An 18,680-nucleotide genomic window follows, 5' to 3' on the forward strand; every position below is an offset into this window, starting at 1 on the left:
TGTTTTCTATGTAGTATGTAGGTATATGTGGATACTAAGAAACATTATGACAGTGAGAGATTTGTGAGCTTTTTAATTTTGTACCTGTTTTCTTTTTTGTTGTTGTTGTTTTAATTGGCTTCTGCTGCTGAATATCTTGAATGTCTTGTGTGTTGTGCAGCCACTAAAGGGCCAGGAGACACATGTGCTCCAGAGCAGTTCATGTGTCTGAGTGACCGAGCCTGTATCCCGGCCAGCTATCAGTGTGATGAGGAACCTGACTGTGCTGACCGCTCTGATGAGGTTGGCTGTGGTACGTCACAAGCATGTCTCTCTCTCTCTCTCTCTCTCTTTCTCTCTCTCTCTACTCACAAATGCACATGCACGCGCGCACACACACACACACACACACACACACACACACACACAGAGATTAATACATAGATTACACAGATTAATTACACTGAAAGGTACTGTTGCAGTAAATACGTTCTATTAATTATCTATCAATTAATTGTTACTTCATTTGTAACAATTTCACATAGGAATACGACAAGAATAAGACTGTTCTATGTTATTTTTCTTTTCACAGATTTTGTGTTCTTCTACTGTTTGTTCTCCTCTCTGCCTTGTTTTTCTAAGCTGAAACTTTAGTCTTCTGCAATGAAGGGCTTTATTTTATGTCTACAATCTGTCATGCTAACTCTGCTCAGCTGATTGAAGTGAATGGGCAAGATCATCCTGGCAGACTAAATATAGTTTAGTTGTCATATGCTGCCAATTAAGTGTGTGTATTTGTGGGTCTGTTAGAGCTTACATGAATGTGCCTGTGTGTGTGTGCGTGTGTGCGTGTGTGTGTATGTTTGTGTATGTACATCCACATTAGACAGCTGCACATGTTTCTGAAAATTATGTAAGCACGTTCTTTTCTGTTCATTATTTGTGAAGCACCGCCCACCGTCACCAACCCTCCGGAGGAGACCATTACGGCAGTGCGGGGGGAGACAGTGACCTTCACTTGTGCCGCCGTTGGGGTACCCACTCCAATCATAACGTGGAGGCTGAACTGGGGACACATTCCAGTTAGCAGCAGGTGTGTAACTGCACTCTCCATTCCTGTCTCACCTATGTGAGATGTTCCACCTGGTTAACATTACAGCAGTCACACTAATTTCCCCCTAAACAGTCCTGTCTTACTGATTGCCAAATTTGGCTATGATGAACCCCCAGTCTCCAGTTTGAAACTTGTACAGATTTACAATATCCTCCTAAATTGTGTTGTTGTGTAATGCAACACTTATTCTTTCTTTTAAAATTCCCTCCCAGAGTAAATCACTGCTTAGGAGTATGTGCGACAGAGTGAACAAAACAGTGGAGAATGCCTCTAAACAAAAACAGAGGGAGTTTGGTTAAGTTGTGTGATTGAGTCATGTGTATAATATGAAACAGACTGTGAGGATTTTCATTTGTGGGCAAAGTTGTACACTATCCAATCGTTAAATTCCACAAAAGGGGAAGAAAAGACTTAAGCTGCTATTTTGGAGGATGATTATTTAACAGCCAAGTCGTGTTTGATTTGCTCTTTGAAATATACTCTGCTCCAATGAATGAGCTGTCACAGTTTCAGGATTTTGATCTGACCTTTTGGCTTATTTGCTACAGTTTTTCTTTTCTGTTGTCAACATTGTTCTGCAAGGGATGTGTCTTCCAGCACTTTGGGAGAACTGAAGGCATAGGGAAGCCAACTCTCACTTTTAAACACTCAGACATCTGCTTTGCTTTGTGGTTAAGTGCATTTGGAAATTGACACCCTTCACAGAAACTAAAAGAATTGAAAACATTTGTTGATAACTTGATATAAACTTTGCTGCAGTGAAGAAATGCACAAATGCAGAATCAAATCCTTTTTTTTTCCCTGCTAGAGTCTCGATGACCAGTGAAAATGGGCGTGGCACCCTTACCATCCGTGATGTTAAGGAGGGGGACCAGGGAGCCTACACTTGTGAGGCCATCAACTCGAAGGGCCTGGTGTTTGCCATTCCAGATGGAGTACTTAGTCTTAAACAGAGAAATGGAGTGCCAGGTACCTTCACAGAAGCTTTGGAAGTCCATCCACTTATGAAGAGCACAGGAATAATCTCTTTATGATGTTGTAAAAACATCATAAAGAGTTTGAGTTTATGGTGTTGTAAAAAAAACACCGTGATGTGGAAAATGCTGACTATATTACACTCTGTAACTTCACATTCTCAGAAAAAAGCATCAAGAAACCCGGTCCATTATGTACATGACTGTTTGTGATTATATCACATCAGGATAGCTCACGATTGTCAAGATCAATTGTAAACCACCCCTTGTTCACGTTAGTCCACTGTCTTCCTGTTACACAGGAAACTGCCCCGACGGACACTTCAGTGTGGGCGGACGCTGCATGCCATGCTTCTGCTTTGGCATCACCAGGAACTGCCAGAGCACCAGCCGCTACCGCAACCAGATTACCCTGAAATTTACGGATGAAGATGACTTTAAAGGTACACCAAACCCTTCCTCATGTTCTTTTGACTCAATGAATGAAGGTTTATCTACAAATACTTGTAACCAACAGTTAACTGCATGTGAAAATAACTGATAGAATCAGCAGTGATTTGTAGACCTTTGCTATTAAATCTTAAGGTTGATTTTCCTGAATGTAATGATTGAACCTTAAGGATACATGCAGGTGCATATTGTACCAATATTTGTTGCTCTCATCCGTGCGTTGAAATAAATGTCTTTCTCACTCTCTCTTTTCTTGCTCTCTTTCTCTTTCCCCCATCAGGAGTGAATGTGTCTTTTCCCTCTAGACCGGGTTCACCTCCTCCTCTCTCCTCCACTCAGATGATCATTAATCCTGATGAGAAGGAGTTCCAGCTTGTGGACTTGTCCCGTCGTTTCCTAGACCTGGACTCTTACTGGACTCTCCCTCGCCAGTTTCTGGGCAGCAAGGTTTTGTTTTTTTTAAGAAAACATCATACTGGATGTTTTAATTAAACTGAGTGCCCTGCATTACTTCTCCGCCCCCCCCTCTCTCTCTCTAGCTTCAAATGCATAGAATAGAGTGTTTTGCTACACTTTCGTAGAAGACATTGGTAGAACCACTTGTTCGTGTTTCAGTGCAAATAAGTCTGCATGAGGGTGAACCATGATTCATGTAGTATATATTCCTGTCTGCTCTGCCACAAGCTGTATTTCAGGAGCATTTTCATCCTTTAACAGATTCAGCATCAGTTAAGCTGAGCATGTCTATCTGTTGGGCAGGTTGACTCCTATGGGGGATTTCTGAGGTTTAAGGTACGTTACACTCTGGCACGGGGTGAAACTGAGCCTGAGGAGAAGCCTGACGTGGTTCTGGTCGGTAATGGCCAGAGACTTGTTTACCGCAGGGGCAATCCCACCACACCCAGGCTGGTCAACCAGAGAGAGGTCCAGTTCACAGAGGTAGGGCAGGATGCCAGGACTCAACCCATTTCCTGTGTCTATTACCTCCCTTAGCCTCTTTATGTGAATCATCAGCCTAAAACATTTTCCTCATAAAAAGTCACTTCAGAAGTTTATTCTTAAAAAGGTGCAACCAGATGGACCGCACAGTAGACCAGTTTAATATGTCTTAGTATGTCTTAATTATTTTCTGAAATATTGCATTTTGAAGTGCAGTAAGTGCTCTCAGTAATGTGAGTGTTTTGAAAAGGTGGTAGATGTCATTGCTGACTGGGGAAACATCCATCCTTTTCAGGAAAACTGGCAACATTCGTCTGGGCGAGCAGTCAGCCGCGAAGACTTGATGATGACCCTGGCCAACCTAGAGAGCATCAGCATACGCACTATCTATGACAATCGCATGGTTAGCGTTGCCCTTAGTGACATCGTCATGGATACCACCACTGTGGAGTACAGCCTCCAGGGTCAGGCTAAGGACGTAGAGGAGTGCAGGTGAGAGGGTGACTTACTTTGAAAGGGGAAAGAAAACAGAATTTTGAGCATCAAAGCTCATGTGTTTCCCTTATGTTCCCTCTGAAAATGATTAAACGTATATGTGGTCAAAGGGTCAAAAACACATTTTTTTTTCCTAGTCTCACATATTTTTGCTGTTTACCCACATTTTTCTGAAGTGGAGTATGTTGTGTTTGTGGTAATTTGTTAAAAGTGAGCAAAATGAGACAAAATGTTTGTGCACCAGTAAGTTGAAAAACGATAGGGGAGAAGGACTTCTTTTTAACCTTTTTAGAGCCTTCTTAAAGATTTTTTTCTCAGACTGTTTGAGCTAAAATAAGCTTCAAATATGTTTCATTAATCAGGATTGCCTGCAGGTGCTTTCCCTTGCAGCTGTCTCCTTAGCTGTGTCTTTTTATATGCTGCATACATTTTGTTTAAATTATGCTTTATAGCGTAGCAGAGGGGTAATAACAGTGTTTCTGTTCTCAGATGCCCTGCGGGTTACACTGGCTTGTCCTGTGAAATGTGCTTATCTGGTTTTGAGAGGGTACCAGGTGGTGCTTACCTGGGCACCTGTGCTGGGTGCCACTGCAACGGGCATGCCAGTGCCTGCGACCCCATCAGCGGGCACTGCTTGGTACAGACTTTCTATTTCTTCAGACCAAATGTCATTAGTTACACATTGTTTATATTACTCTTGCCAGTTATGTGGTGCCGTGGTTTCACCTTAATTGACTTTGTTTAGCATCTGCTCTACCCTGTGTTACTTTTATAGGTTTTTTTTACCAGTTGTCAAGTATAAACTTGGTCATGTATGCATTTTTGTAGATTCTAGGAAATTGAATTGAGTCAAACTAATGTGGTATGAGCTTCAAAGCCTGTTATTGAATATAGATTTCAATCCAAAGAGTGTAGATGAGAATCTGATTAAGATTTTGCATTTCTGTCCTCAGAGCTGTCAACATAACACAGAGGGTCCTCAGTGTAACAAGTGTCGCCCCGGCTACTTCGGTGACCCCAGCAGAGGGACCCCCAATGACTGCATGCCCTGCCCTTGTCCATACACTGAGACATCTCGCAGGTACAGACGTCACTCTCCCTCCAGACTCTCTCATAGCAACTCACTCAAAAGGAGAAGGAGAGTATAAAAACCTTCAGTTTGTGTTTTACAGATGTTACTCATGCTTAGTACACTGATCAACTAACCGTGGTAAATAATTAATATGGTGCAATATTGCTTTGATCTGTCTCGTGAAGGTTTTCCGACACTTGCTTCCTTGACCACGACAACCAAGCCACGTGTGATGCCTGCAGGCCAGGTTACACCGGACGTCGCTGTGAAACGTAAGGAACTGAAGTTGCTCTGTTGTTTGTCCACTCTGCCTGTGTGAAGTACCACATAAAATATGGTCCCATGGGGCTACTCATTCATTTAAAGATCACAAACTTTAATTCTTAATTAGCTAATTAAATAATTCATTCATTCATACCTTCAGTCATTCATTCATTAATTAATTCATTCATTCATTGCTCTGTGTTACGAATGCACAGACCCTGCAAGTGATTATCGTTTAGAACAATATTACAAACATTAAGATGTGGTAGAAAATCAATGAATTGACCAATTCACGGATATCAACCATTCATTCTGTAGGTGTGCTCCTGGTTATGTGGGTAACCCAATGCAGCCCAACGGCAAATGTGTTCCAGCCCGTGAGTGTTTCTTTGCGTGATCTCATTGACTCATGTGGTAGAATACAGATTTATGGTACGGGATGAAAATGCCAGTGAGATTTATCTCTCTCTCCTCGAGGACTGTTTTATTATAGCTGATTGCTGTCTTACAGAGGGGCATGTCAGAGGGTAATGGATAGCACTGAATGTGTTGTGCTGTGTCAGCTGGTAATGACTATGTGTAAGTACAGAGAGGAAGATCAAAAGATCCCATGTGATTGGTTAGATATGAACCATATGTTGCTTTCTGCCTCTGTTCAGCAAGCTCCAAGTGTGACAACAGAGGAACCATCAGTTCCAGCAGTAGACCATGTTCCTGCAAGGTATCTGTCTCTGATGTTTTTATTTTTTGTTTAGTTCAAGTTTACATGGATGCTGAGTAGAGTGATCATTTCAACAATAATCATTATACTTCTGCTCTGTCTGACAGTCCAACGTGGTTGGTGCTCTGTGCGACGAGTGTAAGATCGGAACTTTCCACCTGAGCACAGAGAATCCTGAGGGATGCCTGCAGTGTTTCTGCATGGGTGTCACCAAACAGTGTGCCAGCTCCACCTGGAACAGGGACCAGGTCTGTCCTCATGATCACGCAAGCAAAATCATGCATCCCAGTACATGTCTCACACTGGTATTAAATGGTCTTCAGTCAAAATCTGCATTACCTCTGGCAAAAGTATGTTAGAGCATTACAGTCTTCAGACAGCTCGCAGTTTAAACCACCATATATCTTACAGTTAGTCTATAAAACTGTCCACTAATTGACTGACAGTGTAATTTTAAGCTAAATTTTAATGTATGTTATGCAGCTTTTATAGTAACTTGGAAAGCACCTCTGATGTTTTTTTATTTTGCCCAAAGATACGCGGTGGTGTCAATGGGCAGCTATTCACCCTTGCCAACGGGGCCAACACCCAGACTATATCAGATGGCATCACCCAGAGAGGCAGTGCTGAGGTCGTGTTCAGTTCCTTCGCTAACTATCCCAGTGATGTGTACTATTGGGTCCTTCCAGAGAACTTCAGAGGAGACAAGGTTAGTCTTCAAGGTCTCCAATATGGTCAATCTGAACCTTAATCCAGGTATACAATCCTGGCCAGTTTAGCAATGATGCAACAGGACCAGCAGTCAGTGCCATCAATCCAATCACCCTTTTCTTTATCTTTATGTTGTGATTAGGTGACAGCATATGGTGGAGAGCTGCGTTACAAGGTGCGTTATGAGCCACGCTCACGGTCGGTGGTGATTGATGGGCGGGCAGATGTGGTCCTCCAAGGCAATGGCATTTTCCTGGAACACTACTCCCAGACCAGGCCCCTTCCCAGAGTGCTTGCCACCATCACAGTACCCTTTAGGGAGGTGGGTTAACTCTTATTTTGTGTGTTAGTCTAGACATCTTAGGAGGTCATGGTTTTTTAGGTCTCATTTAATGCTATGTATCCATAATGAGTGTGCTGGTGTCTCACATCCATAGTCTCCAAACTGAATGAATACTGTGTCTAAGTAATCACATATGTAAAACTTACCAGTTTTGTTTTTACATATCTGTTGTTGCATTTTCTGTGTCCACAGTGTAAAAATGCATTCTTGCAAAGGATTTTTTTCTTCATCTTTATGTTGTACAATATGTTAAGTGTGTCTTTCTGCTATTTCAAGTTGCTTCCCACAGAATCCTGTGAATTTCTGTGTGTGTATTAGTAAATGACCTAATAGCAAAATCAAAGTTTTCAATACACTTCTCTTTCAATAACAGTTGGATAAACTGTTACATTAACATCTTAACCATCAGAACTCGGTCTCATAGCATTTTAGCATGTCACTTAAATGCTATGTAAATATGCCCTTCTTCAGTCTGCCTGGAGACGTGCTGATGGCCAGCCCTGTACTCGAGAACACCTTCTGATGGCTCTGGCTGACACTACTGTCTTCATGATCAGAGCTACTTACGCGGACAACATGGCTGAGAGCAGGTAACTCCTCTGTGACATGTTACTTACGCTCTTTCAGACTGTGGTACTGAATATGGACACAGTGTTTATCTGCACTTCTCTGCTGCACAGTATCTCGGACATACAGATGGACATTGCAGTACCCCATTCAACAGGAAACGAAAGGGCCTTGGAGGTGGAGGAATGTGCCTGTCCTCAGGGTTATAGAGGACCGTCTTGTCAGGTACGCTACACAGTTTTTGGTTAGCCTTGTTCTAGGTAACAGAGTTCAGTTTGTCGCAAAAAGCTGAATGAGAGAAATAAGAATAAGATTATGGGCTTATTCTCCAATATACCCCCTGTTGTTACCTTTGAAAGGGTGTAACTACACACCATAATAACCGGCTCTTTTAAATTCTTTATAAGCCTTAAAAAGTGCCTTTTACTATTTCTTTTAATGGTGAACAAACCAAATTGCTTTAACAAAAATAATGCCCTACTCATAGAATATTCACTTACTCTCTATCCTCCCCAATAATCATTTTATTGCATATTATTGCAAGTTTTTGGAGACTATTACATCATTTTGAACTATACAGAGGAAATTAAAACATTCCTAACATCCACCTCCAGCAACCACAACCACTACCACTACTTATGTCTGTACCTTGGAGACCCTGACTGTCAAATGTGGACAAAGCACTAAATAAATAAAGATAAATATTCAAAAGGCACAGAAAGACAGAATGAACAAGTAAACTGCAGGCAGAATCCCTTCATCCTTGACTCTGTGTTTCCTTTCAGGAGTGTGACGTCGGATACACTCGCACAAGTTCTGGTCTTTATCTCGGGGCCTGTGAGAAATGTGATTGTAATGGGCATGCCAGTAGTTGTGATTCAGAGACGGGGGCATGCTTGGTGAGTCTATTTGCCCATTGCATTGCTTTATCGCATCATGTTATTTGTGTCATGGTACATACTGCATATCATAGATTTCTCTGGATATTCCCCACTTTCAGTGCAGAATTTCATCAATTGCTTTCATCTTGCTATTTCAGCAATGCCTACACAACACAGTCGGTCTACGATGTGAGAACTGCCGCCCTGGTTTCTACGGCAACCCTGTAACAGGTGGTCCACAGGCCTGTAAACCCTGTCCTTGCCTTGGTTCTTCCCCCAACAGCCAGTGAGTTGACTTGCCCTACTGACAATCACTCCATTTCCAAAGTTCAGGACGGAGCAGCCTTTTAAAATGAGAATTTGCCCCTCTGCAGGGTCATCAAATCTTGCTTTATGGACTCTGATGGACAGCCCACCTGCGATAATTGTCCTCCTGGCTATACAGGAAGGCGTTGTGAGAGGTAAGACCCTTAATTTCTGCTGTGGTTCAGTAGGAAAGAAGGTTCTCCCTTGTAGTGATTTGGGGATATTAGGCTATCCAAGCTTCAGATGGAGGTGACTGGTGATCCCCCCCCTTTTTCCAATGGTATAGCATGTCTGTCTGTTGCATCCCTCTTCCTCCTTCTCTAGTTATGACTGAACAGTCTCTATGGGTTGGTATGGGAGAAGCAAACTACAAATCTGTGCCACCCATACCCTGTGCTTGTGTAATTTAAGAAAAGTGCTGTATGGAGTTGTATTTTTTTGTCAGTGAATGTTTTGGTGCTTTTAACAGTTTTGTGGGGTTCCCTGATGTGAGGTGCTATAGGATTTGGAAAGTAGATGTTTTTGTTTTCATTTTGTGGCGACAGTGAATCTGAGGGCTTTGGTCATCACATTATGAGTGATGACATTTTATCAGTAAACAGTAGTGACAATTTAATGAGTTTAAGTGAGCAATATTTGTCCTCAAAAGAGCATTATTTGTGTTCCAAAGAATGCAACTAATTTACACACAGACAAGTGCAATAGCAAATTATTCCACTCTATATTTGTTATTGCTGGTCAGGAGCATGGTCTGAATAAATCTGTGATCTACTCATATATCATCATATGTCATGCTAGAAAAGTCTTTGGTTTTCTGTTTAGTTAAACAAGTATGTCTTTGGATCATCAGTTACTTGATCTCTTGAGTTGGCAATTACGTACAGATATAAAAGAAGTTTCTTTTTGCCTTTTTTCTTGTTCCTGAGGATACCATTTGTCCCACGCTGCTGCTGCTCTCCCTCTTTCAGTCTTTTTGCTTTAGTGCTTTGCTCTAAACACAGCATTTCTACATAGCTCATTGAATTCTGAATTCAAGACATTTGTGGGCTTCTGTGGTTAGTGTTTATGCCTGAGCTACATTTACATAGGGGCATAAACAAAATGGTGTCATGATATGTTAAAATTGTTGGGGTAACAGATCTTTGCCACTTACTCGGAGTGCAAAGGCTTTTGGGTGTCTGGGTGAAGAAGGTGTTGTATCATGTTTTTGCAAAGATGATGTCAACCCTCCTTGACTGATTTTGGCTCTTAACATTTTGAAATTAAGAAGAGAATCTACCAACAATTGTGATGACCTATACATAGAAGACTTGAGTGGATTCCTCCCTGGATGTACTGAAGCAACTTACATTACCAATGCGAAGGTGGTTGTCTTGGATGGGAGTGGAGAAGAGGTTGGAAATAATCTCAGTAAAAAGGATATCCTGGTTGAGCCTATAGGCACAGGTTATTCCAAACTTCCGTCCAGAACTTTGCTGTCAACAACCATTCGCAGTCTCCTCCCAGGCAAACAAACTACTCCTATAGCCAACCTCCTTACTTACAACATTAGTAGGTTTGCAATACGTGGCCCTCCTCCATATACACCCAGCCCCGAGGCAAGACAGCACAGCTTCCAGTTCCTTCTACGACTGCACATGAACCGTTTCAACCAACGCTTGAGCATGCTAGAGAGCAACACATTAGACATGAAAGATAGCTTACAGGACATAAAGACTCAGCAGCAACACCTAACCTCCCAAATGGAGAAACTATCCAGTATTCCCTCTGGTTCCCACAAGGACAAGGTTGAAGAATTGTCCAAAAACTACTCAAACATGGAAGCCAGGCTGAATCGACTGGAGGACAGACTCGAAATCCTGATTGATGGCTTCACTGCCCTTGCTCAGGAGATCAACAAGATTAAACGCACACGCCACATCTCACGTTCGCCACAGGAAGAAAAAGCACTACCTTTGGCCACCACTGGACCAGCACCAGTCACAGTGATGCCTTCTGTCCCAAGACCTCTAACTACAGATAGACCTCAGAGGCGAGCAACAGTTCCCAAAACTATACCGACTCCAGATCTTCCCAACGGGACCGTACCTCAGCGAAAAAGGCAGCCTAAAATAATAGTCACCCCAACCAAACAGCAAACAAAACCCCAAACCAAGAAAACAGTTTCTAAAGTTATAACCACTCTGAGGCCTCCTAGCACAACTATCTTTCAACGAAAAGCACTACCTAGTAAGACCCTTGGTCCCACCAAGGCTCCAGCAAAAAAATCCATTACAACAGCAAAGGTTAGAACCACACCCGAACCTCAACAGAAGCTTCTGAAGACAGTCAGTACAAAAAAGACAACAGTCCCCACAACAAAGGTACAAACAGAAAAAGCTGTAATCAAGAGGGTCCATCAAAGCAAAAATGGACAATTACCAGAAAAAGTTACTAGAATGCCTCCTTTAAAACAGGTCACTCAAAAGCAAAAAGTGATATCTCCTAGTAGACCCAGAGGAGGCAGACCCCAGAGTGGTACTACATCTGTAGTGCCAGGTAAAATTACACCTGTGGCAAAAAAGCAAAACGGACAGTCAAGACAAACCAAAAGAAATGAGAAACTGTCTGAGGGAACCACAAAATACCAGTTGGTACCCCCATCTTACACAGAAAAACCTTTAGTCAAATTACCAAAGCAACAATCATTTGCCAAGGTTCCAAGCCAAGTAAATAAAAAGCCATCTTCTAAAAATTTGGATAAACTCCCAGAAGTCCCTAAACGGACTATAAAGGTTATTCCAACCAAAGAAGCAGTCACAGAATTAGTCATCAGGAAACCGCTTCACAGAGTTCACAACAAAGAAAAGAAAAGTGACAAAAGCAGAGTACAGAACTCCTATCAGTTAGATCCCCCATCCCACAAAGCCAGCAGTGCTCCGGCTTCCATCGCCTCCAAAACAGGTTCTTCAAAATCAAACACCAAACAGCCAAGGAGGGCAAATGTTAAGGGCAAGGCAAATGGAAAAACCTCTTCTAAACAACTAAACCGTGGGAAGAACTCTCTGTCCCAGCTGAACATTTTAGATCTCCTCAGACTAAACCGTGATGATCAAAAAACACAGAGGAGACAAAAACAGCAAACAGATGGAAACTTGCACATTATTCTTGGAAGGCTGGCCATTCCTATAAAAATCATTCCTGATTATTAGAGACCTCATCAAAAGGAACTTTTCCTTCAAACCCTCAAACAGGCTTCCTTTTGTGATTTTATTTGACACTTTAATAACCCTTTAACCATTACACAGAAAAAAGGCTGCGACCTTGAGTGTAACTGTCACTTGCTTTTGTTATGAGACAAATGAAATACCAGTGTTAACAAAATCGTGATTACATGTAGTATTTGAGGTAAATTAGACGTACCATATGCTGCTAATGTAGACAAACACAATGTAATGTTTTAATCACTTCACATGTCATTACTCTCATTTAATATTGTAATGTACAGTAAAAGGCAGCTCTCTGTTTGAAGAAAAAGACAAGACTTCTACTCTTGAGCTTATGTATAGTAATAATCTGCTCTTGTTAGACTGCTGTTAAAGAAGCGCCTAGTATCCTGTAAAGTTTATCAAATTGATTATTCATTCATGCACTTGTACTTTATTGTAAATCTCATGTATGGTCTGTTAACTTTTTGAAAAATAGTAGCTGTTTGTATTATATATTGTGGTATTTATCTTTTAGATTATATCCATTCAGATTTGTGTTCTTTTTATGTTTATCTGTACATTTATTAGTCTACCTCATAAATGCAGACTGTAACAAATCGACACATCACGAGGTAGAAACAGTTTTATGTTCATGATTGGCCTGTCTCAGTCAAGTACAAATGATAAACTTGTAATTTCAAGGGTAAAAAAAAAAGTTAGCATTTGGCAAAATGATTCTTAGAAGCAGAGTATCACAGGAAGCTATACATGGAAAAGAACATCAAGCATGAGGTTTTTTTTTTTTTTTTTTTTTGGATTCCCATCAGACAGTTTTTTTTTCTCATTCTGTCAAGTGGTGATTGTAATTGTTGATAGATTTTCTGATAAGTCACGCTATTCTGATTCAGTCATCAGATACTTAAACCTTGATTAAAAAGAAAAACCTATTTATTATTCAACCACTTGAAGTTAAATACATTGGACTTAGATCATTTTGGGGGGCATTCACATTGTAAATGTGTATATTATTGGTGCTTTTACCACTTTTTGACGTGTGTTAAATATGTTTGGGGGGGCGTATTTTCACACTCAGTCACAAAGTCATCTATTCAGGTAATTTTTTTCTTTAATGAGCTTTGATGTACAAAATTTGAGAAGGTGGTTTTTTCAAATGGTCATTTTTGCCCATGAAGTTCTATCCAAGCAGTAAACTGGCTGTGAAACTTCCATTAATCAGGTAAGATCATCTATACAGAATCCTAGTCTAGCAAAGCTTTGGGACAAGGTTCTTTTCCTTCCTTGGCAATTTTGACATTCAAATAGGTTTCATTTTTTTAAAGAGATTAAAAAAGCTCAGTTCTTTTTAAGCAGTTAAGAAAAAAGCTATCTGCTTCTTCTTCTTCTTCTTCTTCTTCTTCTTCTTCTTTTCTGCCTGCTTTGTCCTGTTTTGTTTTGTGGTACAAATGGGTTCCTCAGCAACTAAAAGGACAGAGATGGTCTCAGCATCTGAAGAATGTTGAGTACTTTACTGGCTAAGCTTCGTCCATCTCACAAGTTCACTGCAATGGCTCAGTGCAATAGTTTTTTCTCATATATGTTGTCCAGTGTGTTTTCTTTGTTGTGACTCTTTGCACAAAAGGTTCATTAAATGCAATGGGGATGCTTGTATCTTTCTAAACTTTCTGAACTGAGTGTTAAACAAACAAAAAATCCATGTAGTGATCAGTTATTTGCAAGATTAGCTGGTCATCACTCTGCTTATTGTTTTTGCGCTTGGTAAGCTCCCAACTATCATTTATGGTTGTTTGAATCAAGCTTGATAAAGCAATGGAACCACAGACCAACACATATAAATAATGTTTTTTATTCAGTTCATTGCATTGACAATGTTTTTACACTGTAATGTATGCATCTCTCAAAGCAGGACGTTAAGTCAAAAAATTACGTACATTTTGATTCATTTATGATACTAATACACACACACACACGCACATGCACACACACCAAAGTCAGGAAGCTTGTCTGTTGGTCCTCTCATTTTTGGGGCAAGTCAGATCTAGCCTCTGTATAACTTATGTCATGAATAACAGGTAGCAGGTAGCATTTTTTAATAGCTTACTTTACTGAGGTGTCGGCAACTTTTTTTTTTCAGGTGTGCCCCTGGATATACAGGCAATCCCGTACTTGGACAGAGTTGCACTCGAAGTAATGAACTTAATGGTACGTTTTGTTTGAAGTCTGTTTGCCTGGCCTATGTCCACTCTTTAAACTGTTTAAATAATAAATCAGCATATACATATTTTTTTATGTTCTGCATCATTCCTGTGAGCTGACAAATGCTGTTTTTTTTGTTTTTTCTGTTTGTGTAGATCATATATTTTTTAACTTGTTTTGATTTGTTACAGATATAGAATGGCAAAGCATTCTTTGAATAACTCTTGTTTATTGCTATGCACCCTGTAGCACTGAAGTGTTGTCTGACATATTTCCAGGTAACTGCTACAACTGTGACCAGAGAGGCAGCGAGGGATGTGACAGAAATGGCATCTGTCGCTGCAAGGCAAGCAAAGCATTGTACAAATCTAATAATGGCTGTGTATGTTGGTGGCAGCGCCCTGATGAATAGATTTTTTTCCTCTAACTGATCCTCACACATCTGTTTTCATACAGATGAACGTGGAAGGCCCATCATGCACCAGGTGCAAACAAGGCACGTTCCACCTGAGCAGTGACAATAAAGATGGGTGCCTGTCTTGTTTCTGTATGGGTGTCACTCAGCAGTGCTCCAGCTCTACCTACTACAGAGACCGGGTAACGCATGAACAAATGACTGCTATAATGTCTATACTGTAGTGTTTTACACAGTGTTTCATTTATCATGCCACTCAGCATGTCTGGTCCAGATGAGTCCAAATTTATGTCAACTGATGCTCCAGACAATGCCTAGTTACAACGAAAGCAGATTACAATTACAAAGTGTTCTTTATCTCAAAAATGAGTGTCTCTTTTTTGTTATAATTAATATCATTGTCGGCTTCAGGTGACATCCGTCTTTGCTCCGGGGAATTTCCAAGGGTTTGCATTGGTGAATCGGCAGCGCACCAACCGCATCACCTCTGGATTTTCAGTAGAAGTCTCCACTGATGGAACTCAGCTGTCCTACAGCAACTTTGATTACCTTGGCCAAGAGCCTCATTACTGGCAGCTCCCAGGAATCTACCAGGCAGACAAGGTAAAGTTAAAGTGTTTTTTTTTTTTTTTTTTACTACATCTGTACTACAGAACCTGAACCTTTGCTCAAGTCTTTGAGCAGTCTTTTTTCTTTCTGCAAAACCACTGCAAGCTGCTCTCTCCTGCAAACAGAAGCTTAAAATTTCTTTTCTCTTTGCATCTGACCTTTTCTCCCAGTTCAGAAAGGTTGTAGTTATTTTGAACAATTTAAGATCGTCTGACAATGTACAGAATGTGCAGATGAGTTTAGATCCACTTATTATTACATCAGAAGGCCTTTGTTGTTTGTCATTGACATGTTTAGTCTGTCACGTGTTTTTTTTTTTTTCTAAGTGTGTCTACTTCTGTCTAAAGTGTATATTTAGGTTATGCTGTGTTGAATTCAGCATAGCTATATTTATTTGTTTACTCTTTTTAGAAGGAGACTTACTTTGCTCGCATGAGACGAGAACACCAGGTAAAATGCAGGAACGCGTGTTTCATGTTTTGAGATTTTGCTGATCTTGTGGATCAAATCTGTGAATCATTTCTTGAAAAAATAATATCCACCAGCTATTGTATGTGATGGTGTGATATAGCATGTCTTTGTTTTGTTTTGTTGAGTTTGGAGTGTGGATTATGCATCCATGCATTACAAGCCCTGCCAAAAGGAACAGTACCACTGTTGCTTTTGAGGACACTCTTTGTTTGCACTTCAATATTTTGAGATGCATTTCGGGGTACATTATTAAACCACTGTGCAGATTGCATTGTTAAGCTCACTTGAGTTTGTGAGGGCTGAACAAAGTATAATTTTTGTCAGAAACACATAACACTACAGAATTTTTCCAACTCCCGTCTGTTCAGATAATTGGTTTGGTTTATTGTTTACGTAATTGTTGTCAGGTGCATGACTTCAACAATCAGTTTGTTTTCTCATTCAGGCAAGAGTGCAGTTATCAATAAAAGTGTTTTTTCTTTTTACTCTTATGACCCAAAAGATTTCCAACTTACCTCTATAATGTGATATTTCACAAAAAAATAACATAAGTGACTCAGTTTAATTGACTCATTTAATTAAATTACTTAAATAAATTGACTTAGAAAACTGAGCTAAGAGTATTTTAAAGGTTCTGTACTCGTCTACATTTATTGCCAAAAATATTGCCATAGTTACTGTTACTATGGTTAAACTGTGGTCACATCACAGCCACTCAGCTTGCATTTGAGATTTTAAGTAGTAATCTGTGTACAGTGTAGACAAGCCATCCTCTTAGCATAGAGAAATTACAGAGGCATTGCTTTATTTGCAAAAATTAGAAAGAATCCCCATGGACAGAGGAGCAACTGAGGAAGGATGCATCCATTTGGCAGTTAATGGACTCTATGAGTAAAGGCCGTTCGAGGTCCAAAAGAGCTAGCAAGGTATTCATTGAATTTGAGTGTCAACTCTTACTAGCATGCTAATGAAAAGTCTCACCCAGCCACTTACACTGTGATCTCCAACTTTTTTTTAACAGATTGGGTTTTTTTCTCACAGTACATTTGATCTAACGCCTGTTTGTTTTGCTATTGAACATTTTGTTTGGTTTGTGTGCACTTTGAAACTTACGTAGACTTTTGGCTGCTGAGGAGACAAGAGCTAAGAGAGTTCTTGAGTTTAATTTAGTTTTAAGTTTGTCCTGATTGGAATTTTTCAGATTAAACCGAAATCAGCATTATTCTTCCATTTGCCACTGCACCTTGTTGGTTACAGTGGACAAATCTCTGTGATCACTCGTCACTTGATCTTAACTGTAGAAAACGAAGACGTTTATCATAATTAGCAGGATGGCATGGAGGAACTACAGCATGAGAGCCACAAGCTGCTGACAAGTTCATCATTAACTCAGCATTAAAAAAGAATGTCAAGCCAACCCTGTTTATCCAAACCTTGCATGCTCCTTCACACAAACTGCATACACCCCTAATGAGTGTCCATTGCATGGTTCTTGACTCCCTTGGAGTCTTAATACCACTAGATTTTTGTTGGCCCATGCTTTACCACACATCCCTCTTTCCAGTCATCGGACGATGAAGTACACGAACTTGATGATGAGATATGGGCTCTCATCTCCGATTTCTCCCGGAGACAGTCTTCTACTTTTCCCTCATCTTCCTCATCTTCCCGTTCCTCTTCCTCTTCCTCATTTGGTTCCCACAACTACCCCTCACGTTCTGGTGTCCGTACCCCCAACCCTCCCTCTCTCCCATCTGGCTTAACCTCCTCTGTCCAAGCCTCTGGACCTCACCCCGCTTCTCCAGGGCATTCTCCTCACCTCACCACTGTTCAGGTACGGTGTGCCCCATCTCACGGCTCTCATGCTTAGTCCATGTTGGCGTAGTCAGTCATAACCGAAATGTAAGCCTATGGAGCTCTCTGGAACAGTTCTCCTTGAGCCTTCTTTTGACTGTTTTTTTTTTTCTTTTTCTTTTTTTTTGTGCGTTTTTGTGGTCTTGTTCTTGCTGACAGGCTCAGCAGCGCAAGAACACTCTGAGTTCCTCCAGTGCCTCACGGTCTGATTCCAATAGCAAGGTAGCTATTTGGGACTGCTTGTTGCATACCTAACAGGAAAATACCACCCTCTGGAAGAAAGCAAGAATAAACACTGATAAGTTCATAGACAGAAAAAGTATGCTGATTGTCAGGCTATTGACTCTGAAGTTAATGTTTGACTCCATACATTACTACACCCAGTGAAGGCTTTTGTTAATCCGTTTTCGTTGTGCAGCTGCGAGTGGGAGAGGATAAGTAGAGGTCAGTCAGACCCTGGTGACCTTAGGGTGGTTTTTCCCCTCTGAATGTTGCATGAAACACTTGCTGATGGTTATTAATGTTGTATTTTGCACTTCGCTCAGGATTAGACCTAAGTTCACACATGACACATATCTGATCTTAATACATCTGACATCCACCTTGGAAGTACTGAAGCCAGTTTTTGTGTTTGAAAAGTATTCTGAAGGCATGTTTCTGACAGTGTGCTACATGGTCCCCTTGGAGGTAGATTGAATAGTAGGTGTTGATAAAGAACTCTAAGGAACTTAAACCCTCTCTCTCCTTATCTGCTTTGCTCTGCCTTCTGCCATGCTTATCTGCTTTTTCCCCCCTCTATCTCTCTCATTTCGTGCTGCCATACCTTTGCTTCCTCCTACACCACAGTATGCTCTGGTCTACAAAGGTTTCACTCTGCATCCAGATGACCTACTGTTCTGGCAGCTTCCGGAGCAGTTCAAAGGGGATAAGGTAACCACACACAGACCAGATATCCCTCTGTGCAACTGCTCCTCTACAGACATTACCACTCCTCCACCTGAGCTAACACTGGAGGGGAAAGGACATTGTCCCAACAGACCTATGTAGTGATCCACAGGCTGTTTCACTCTGCATTAATCACAGATTTGGAATCAGTCAGTTGAGACAAGGAAA

General features: G+C 40.9%; 1 protein-coding gene across 1 annotated transcript in view; it reads left to right on the plus strand.

The window, feature by feature from the left end:
• The window catches only part of hspg2 (heparan sulfate proteoglycan 2), an 88,319-nt gene that overhangs the window by 39,682 nt on the left and 29,957 nt on the right, over positions 1-18,680 (plus strand). Inside the window, exons 10-34 of the mRNA XM_030767970.1 lie at positions 161-292; positions 928-1,072; positions 1,902-2,062; positions 2,370-2,510; positions 2,798-2,964; positions 3,277-3,456; positions 3,752-3,948; positions 4,441-4,588; positions 4,905-5,032; positions 5,209-5,295; positions 5,606-5,668; positions 5,951-6,008; positions 6,116-6,256; positions 6,544-6,717; positions 6,862-7,041; positions 7,534-7,652; positions 7,743-7,854; positions 8,415-8,528; positions 8,669-8,796; positions 8,885-8,971; positions 14,157-14,224; positions 14,497-14,564; positions 14,675-14,815; positions 15,045-15,236; positions 18,414-18,497. Of these exons, the coding sequence (XP_030623830.1) occupies positions 161-292; positions 928-1,072; positions 1,902-2,062; positions 2,370-2,510; positions 2,798-2,964; positions 3,277-3,456; positions 3,752-3,948; positions 4,441-4,588; positions 4,905-5,032; positions 5,209-5,295; positions 5,606-5,668; positions 5,951-6,008; positions 6,116-6,256; positions 6,544-6,717; positions 6,862-7,041; positions 7,534-7,652; positions 7,743-7,854; positions 8,415-8,528; positions 8,669-8,796; positions 8,885-8,971; positions 14,157-14,224; positions 14,497-14,564; positions 14,675-14,815; positions 15,045-15,236; positions 18,414-18,497 (3,215 nt within the window). The remainder of the gene's footprint in view (positions 1-160; positions 293-927; positions 1,073-1,901; positions 2,063-2,369; positions 2,511-2,797; positions 2,965-3,276; positions 3,457-3,751; positions 3,949-4,440; positions 4,589-4,904; positions 5,033-5,208; positions 5,296-5,605; positions 5,669-5,950; positions 6,009-6,115; positions 6,257-6,543; positions 6,718-6,861; positions 7,042-7,533; positions 7,653-7,742; positions 7,855-8,414; positions 8,529-8,668; positions 8,797-8,884; positions 8,972-14,156; positions 14,225-14,496; positions 14,565-14,674; positions 14,816-15,044; positions 15,237-18,413; positions 18,498-18,680) is intronic.

This window comes from Chanos chanos, chromosome 3 (genome assembly GCF_902362185.1).
Source record: "Chanos chanos chromosome 3, fChaCha1.1, whole genome shotgun sequence".
Taxonomy (NCBI): Eukaryota; Metazoa; Chordata; class Actinopteri; order Gonorynchiformes; family Chanidae; genus Chanos; species Chanos chanos.